At 41.5% G+C, this 6,591-nt stretch overlaps 1 protein-coding gene across 1 annotated transcript; it reads left to right on the forward strand.

Moving 5' to 3' along the window:
- The first annotated feature begins 1,635 nt into the window (after positions 1-1,635).
- On the forward strand, positions 1,636-3,690 carry LOC112464660 (trichohyalin-like). The gene is made up of 4 exons (XM_025031798.1): positions 1,636-1,807; positions 2,090-2,209; positions 2,693-3,163; positions 3,305-3,690. The coding sequence occupies exons 1-4, from the start codon at positions 1,636-1,638 to the stop codon at positions 3,688-3,690; spliced, it is 1,149 nt and encodes a 382-aa protein (XP_024887566.1).
- The last annotated feature ends 2,901 nt before the right edge of the window (positions 3,691-6,591 follow it).

The following is a 6,591-nucleotide window of genomic DNA, read 5'->3' on the forward strand; positions in this document are numbered from 1 at the left end:
AAAAACTTGACAAGAGCTTCTTTAAACTTGATGTTTTTCAAATCTTTCGCAAAATCTGCTGTTCTCGTTTGTTGAGGGCCGGAGATGTAGAAATCCTTGTCATCCACACTACCTCGAAGAGTGTGCTCATAATCATTGATAGAAGGTGTGAAGTAGCGATCAAATACAATGGCTACTCGACTTGCTGAGTTATTAACAAGACATTGCAAAATCTTTGACACATCCCCAAAACTGCGCGGCATTTCTTTGAAAGTATTTAAAAAAAAGAAGCCATCTACAATTACAAAATCTACATTGGATGGCGGTAGTTCCATTTCTTCAATTTTTTTTCCAATTCTTTAACCAGTACCGACTTATAGTTCTGACTACTAGTTCTGACGATTTGTGCTACTTCGGCTTGTGGAAATCGGCAGATTATATTTTTTCCGTTATTCTTGAATTATTTTCTTCAAAATAAAAAAAAATTTGACCGCGCTTGAGAATGTCAAGGTGACGTTTTTTTTTTGCAAGTTTGTGACCCGCCCACTCCCTTACGTCACGCTCAAATCGTCAGATTATTGAAATGCACACTTTTCAGCATGTTATTAACCTACCTTACCTTAATCTGACGCACTCGAGTATTTCTAACGATCGATTTTTTTTTACTATTTTGATCGGTTGCCCTAGACGCGCGATCCTATATTAAGGGCTTATATATAGTGGAGGTACTCAACAGGGTGCAAGGTATCCCCCTATATGTTAATCTGTCGCGCTCGAGTAAATCAGAAAATTCCCTATTGGGCTCCCCTACTAAGAGGCATAGATTGGCGGAAGCGATAATGGTCGCGTCGCACTCTCCGGACCGAATGAGCTCGTAAGCTTTCACTATAGCTACGTCACTTGAACTACATGCAGTATCAATGTTATGCGATTGTCCAGTACACGGTCTTACATACAGGTCTGGAAACTTCAATGGTGGGGGTAGGTCGCTTAGTGAAGTTGTTTTTAAGTCATCTAATAGCCACTAGAGTCGTTGCGATCGATGTTCGCGCGGTGGCGAGGGACGCCGGAGGCCGGGGGAGATATCTGTCATATGAAATTTGGCGGAGTGGTTTTGTGTCAACTTCGTAGTCTCGACATTATGGGTTTGAATCTCCGTGCCCTTAATTTTTTTTTAAATCCTTTTACAATAATAATATGATAAATAATAATGCTTTAAATAATTAAAGACTACAAATTAATAAAATATGTATAAATATAAATATAGGACTTCCGGTTCCGGAACATAGAAGGTGACAGGTGTGAACATAGCGGAGATAAAGTGGTAGAAAAGTGCGACACAGAAAGGGTGGGAGAGAGCGAGAGTAGCGGGACGGCAAGGGATAGAGGTGTGAGACGGCGGAGGAGAAAGAGTTAAGCGGGGGCGAGATCGGTTAAAAGGTGAAAAGTGAAAAAAGTGGCTGGAACGAAGTGACAGTTGAGGCATAGACGGTAAGTAACATAGAGGGGCGACAGAACGTAGGAAAAAGGCGCGAAAGCGGGCATAGACTAGCTCAGTCATAGAAGGGAAGCTCGGATATAGAAGGAATAGTAGGACGAGCACGCAGCCATAGGATACAAAACAAGAAAGAGGGATAGGCAAATCAAGAATAGCGGATGGATAAAGAGAAGGAAATAGAATCAGAAAGTGTACAACAGGGAGATAAAGGAAAGAAGGGGGAAGGAGAAGGCGAGAAGAAAGCGAGAGGCAGACCAACGAAGGCGGAAGAGTTAGCCAAATTAAAAAGAGCGGACAGTACAGGATCGGTTAAGGAATTCTTTCAGAAGAGTGAGAAAAGGAAGAGGGAAGAAGAAGTGGAGGAAGCAGCGAATGCGGAGAAAGAAATTCTAAAAGAATTTAACGCACAAAGAAGGGTCAACAGATCACCGCCGCCCAAAATTAAAAAAGAAAAGCAGGGAAAAGAAAATATGGCGACGGAAGAATTACTGGAGAAGGTTAAAGAAATTTTGAAGAAAATGGAGGAACAAGAGGGAGAAAGAAAGAAAGATAAGGAGGAACAAGAGAAAGAAAGAAAAAGAGATAAAAAGGAAATAAAAAACGAAATTAAAGGACTGAGGGAGGAATTGAGGAGAAGCGAGGAGATATGGGAAAATCAAAGAAAGACTCTGGAAGAAAGGATTAAGAATTTAGAGGAGAAGGCGGAGAAGATAGAAGTAAACATGGCAATGAGTAAGGGAGGGGAGATAATAAAGAAAATGAAAGAGATAGAAAGAAACATGGAGATGGCAGAAAGAAGAAGGAGGAAAGTAAACATAATTGTAAGAGAAGAGAAAACAGGAAATGAAAAGGAAAGAAAAGAAAAAACCGAGAAGTTGATAGAAGAAATAAATAGATCAAAAATGGCCGTCGAGGAAGTACAAGAAATTGGACATGGAGAATTTAAGATGAAGGTACTGAGATGCAGAAATTGGGAAAACAAACGAGAGATAATGATGAGAAAAAAGAGCTAGGAAAGAAGTATGGCTGTTTTCTGAATGACGACCTTACTAAAGAAGAAAGGCAGATACAGAAAGAGTTAAGAAAGATAGCAAGGGAAAAAAGGGAGGCAGGAAAATGGGTAACGGTCGGTTACCAAAAAATATGGAAGTATAATAAGGAATGGAGATGGAACGAAAGCAAAGAAGCGCTAGAAGAAAGGGATCACTTTCGCAGATAAGAAAGAAAAGAAGAAGGATAAAGAAGGGTTAAGCATGATGAACGAGAGAAGGAGGGAAGAGATACAAGAAAGAAGACAGGAAAGGTCTAAGGAGATAGAAGAAAGGCGGAACACACCAGAAGAAACCAGAAAGGACGAAGAAAGTATAAAGGAGGTAGATGAGGAAAATATTAGAGGAAACGGTATAAGGGAAGTCGAGGGACAAGAGAAAAGATATATAGGAGAAGAGGAAAGAAACGACGGGGAGAGTGAAGAGACATGGAAAGTGGCCTTTTGGAACGTAGCTGGTTTATCAAACAAGGATAAGGACTTCTGGGAAGGGATAAAGGAATGGGATGTGATTGTGATGATGGAGACTTGGACTGATGAGAAAGGATGGGAGAAGGTGAAGGAGAAGCTACCGAGAGAATATAGATGGAGAGTACAAATAGCAGCCAGGAGGAACAAGAAAGGCAGAGCGTGCAGAGGCATGTTGCTAGGAATAAGGAAAAGCATAGAAGAGATAAAGGAAAGAAGGGATACGGAGGAAGAAGGAAAAATCGAAGGAAAAATAAGAATAGGAGAGGAAGTATGGAGAATAATAGGAATCTATGTAAACAACAATATAGACGAGAAACTAGAAGGCCTGAAGGAAAGGACGGAGAAGGGGGAAAAAGGAGTAAGGACCATAATAGGAGGTGACTTTAACGCGAGAACGGGAGAGGAAGGAGGATGGGAAGAGGAAATCGAGCGAAGAGAGGAAAGAGGGAGGAAGTCCAAAGATAAGAAGATAAATAAAGAAGGCAGGAAGTTACTGGAGTTTATCGAGGAGAGAGGATGTATGATATTGAATGGAGGCACGAAGGGGGACGAGGAGGGAGAATATACATACACAGGGGGAAGAGGTGAAATAGTCATAGATTACATAATAGGGGACGAGGAGGTTAGAGAAAAGGTGGAAAGACTGGAAGTAGGAGAAAGGATAGATTCGGACCATCATCCATTAATACTATAGGTGAGGGAAAGCTCAAAGAGAAGGCAAAGGAGGAGAGGAACAAAAAAAATGAAAAGAAGGGGAGTATGGAATGATGAAGGAAAGACGAAATTTAGGGAGAAGTTAGGCGCGATTGGAGGAAAAAAAGACCTGCAAGAGGAAATAGAGGAAGGAACAAGGAAGATAAGAAGAGTGATTGAGGAGAACGAGGACAAGAATGAAAGAATGACTATCAAGAACAAAAGAGGGTGGTGGGACGAGGAATGTACGGAGAGCAAGAGGGAAGTGAGGAAAGAACTAAGGAAATGGAGAAAAGGGAAAGGAGAGGCAGAAAGATACAGAGAAAGAAGGAAAGAATATAGGGAAATGTGTGATAGAAAGAAGAAGGAGGAGAAAGAAAGAATGATTAGAGAGATTGGAGAAGCGAAAACGGAGGGAAAGGTATGGGAGTTGATAGGCAAAGTAAGGAAGAGAAGAAGAAGGGTGAATGAAGAGATAAAGCCAGAAGAGTGGAAGGAGTATTTCATGGATCTGATGGGTGGAGTGGAGAACAGAGTGGTAAAGGGAGAGGGAGACAGAAGCAGACAGGAGGAAGAAGAGATAGGATTAGAAGAGATAAGAAACGTAATAAAGAAGCTAAAGACGGGAAAAGCAATAGGCAATGACGAGATACCTAACGAGGCATGGAAGTACGGAGGAGAGGAAATGGTGAAATGGATATGGGAGGTATGCAAACGTGTCTGGAGAGGTGAAGGCTGGCCGGAACAATGGAAGGAAGGGGAAATAGTCCCATTAGTTAAAAAAGGAGAAGGGCGAGAGGTGAAGGACTATAGAGAAATAACCATCATGTCACCGATGTACAAAATCTACACGGCGGTACTGGCGGAAAGAATAAAAGAAAAAGTAGAAACGAAGAAATTGATCCCCGATAATCAAACGGGATTCAGGAAAGGAATGGGAACGATGGATCAAATATTCGCTTTGAATTACCTGGTGAACAGACAAATAGGAAAAGAGAAAGGAAAGATGACGGTGTTTTTTGTGGATCTGAAGGCTGCCTTCGACTCAGTGGACAAAAGAGTATTAATCAAGGCAATGAGAGAAAGAGGAGTGAGACAAGGACTGATAGACAGAGTAGAGGAAGTATTGAGGGAAACAAAGAGCAAAGTAGGGAAAGGAGGAGAGAGTAGTGGTCAATTTTGGACGGCGAAAGGCCTGAGACAGGGATGCCCACTAAGCCCAATATTATTCAACCTATTAATCGCAGACATAGAGGATCATATAAAAAAAGGCGGATGGGGAGGAGTGAAATTAAGAGGTGAGAAAATATACACGCTAATGTATGCAGATGATATTGCACTGCTGGCAGAGGAGGAGCAGGACATGAGATCAATGATAAGTAGGTTAGAAGAATATCTAGACAGAAAAGGGCTAACTCTGAGTATAGAGAAGTCGAAGGTAATGAGATTCAGAAAGGGAGGAGGAAGGAAGAAGAAGTACGACTGGAGGTGGAAAGGAAAAAAATTAGAAGAGGTTAAAGAATTCAAGTATTTAGGGTATACGATGAAGGAGAATGGAGGGCAGGAGGCGCATATCAGAGAGAGAAGAAGGAAGGCAGCAAGAGTAATGAGGGAAGTATGGGGGATAGGGAAGAGGATGTGGAAAAAGGACTGCAAAAGAAGGATCTGGCTATACGACACACTGATATGGACAGTGATGGGATACGGGGCAGAAGTATGGGGATGGAAGGAGGGGAGGAAGGTAGAAGGTATTCACGAGAGATATCTCAGATGGGTACTTGGAGTAAACTGGAGGACGCCGGGATATATGGTCAGAGACGAGCTAGAAAAAGAGATGAGAAGTAGAGCAAACAAGAGAACATGGAAATTTGAAAGAAAATTGGAAGAAGGTAGAGGAGGAAAGATAGCGAGAAAGTGTTTGGAAGAAATGAAAGAGAGATGGAAGAGAGGAAAGGTAATAGGGAGATGGGAGCAGGAGAGAAAAGATTACTTGGAAGGAATAGGAGTAGAAATGGTAGGAGGAGAGGAGTTGGAGGAGGAGGAATTGGAAAAGAAGGAGAGAGATAAGGAAAGACAAGAAAGGATGGAAAATATCGTAGGATCGAAGTACAATAGATGGCATAAGAGCATAAGGAAGGACGGGATCCCAAACTATCTAATGAAGGGATGGGAGGAAGCAAGATGGAACAGGATTGCAAGATTCAGACTGGGTAACGAAGTGAGGGAAGGACTATACTGGGAAAATGAGGAGGACAAAAAATGCAGGATGTGTGGGAAGGAAGAGGAAACATGGGAGCATGTATGAAAGGAGTGTACGAGATGGGTGGAACAGGAAGGAGAGGGGTGGCAGGATGTGGCAGAGAGATTACTAGGAGAAAAAGGAGAGGGAAAAGAATGGATGAAAGCAATAGAGGAAATGAGACGAGATGGAGGAGGGAGGAAAGTGAGAGGGGAGGAAGGGTAAGCCAACAACTCAACGAAAGAGGATCAAGAAAGACGAGACAACAAAAAGGATCGAAGAGGAACATGTTTATAATAAATTATATGTATTTTAATTGTATGTAAATTGTTGTAAACTGGATGTACAGGGTTGGGTACGTCCCTACAAAACGCCCTTTTAGACCCCTTGGGGTAATAAAGTATCTTATCTAATCTAATCTAAATGTATAAATATAAATATAAATATAAATAAATATATAAAAATAAATATAAATATAAAATAAATACGTATGGGCGCTGCTACTTTCCTTCAGAGCGGTAATCTATCTTAGTCAGCTATGCTTATTCTAACTTAGTCAGCTACTGGGTGCGTGTGTAGGAATCGCCCAGGTTAGGTGAATCGCAAAGGAGGGAAGAGATATGTAGGCGACACAAAATATATGTTTACATACTATATTTACAC

The sequence above is a fragment of the Temnothorax curvispinosus genome, unplaced genomic scaffold (genome assembly GCF_003070985.1).
Source record: "Temnothorax curvispinosus isolate PA1 unplaced genomic scaffold, ASM307098v1 QBEX01014410.1, whole genome shotgun sequence".
Classification (NCBI taxonomy): Eukaryota; Metazoa; Arthropoda; class Insecta; order Hymenoptera; family Formicidae; genus Temnothorax; species Temnothorax curvispinosus.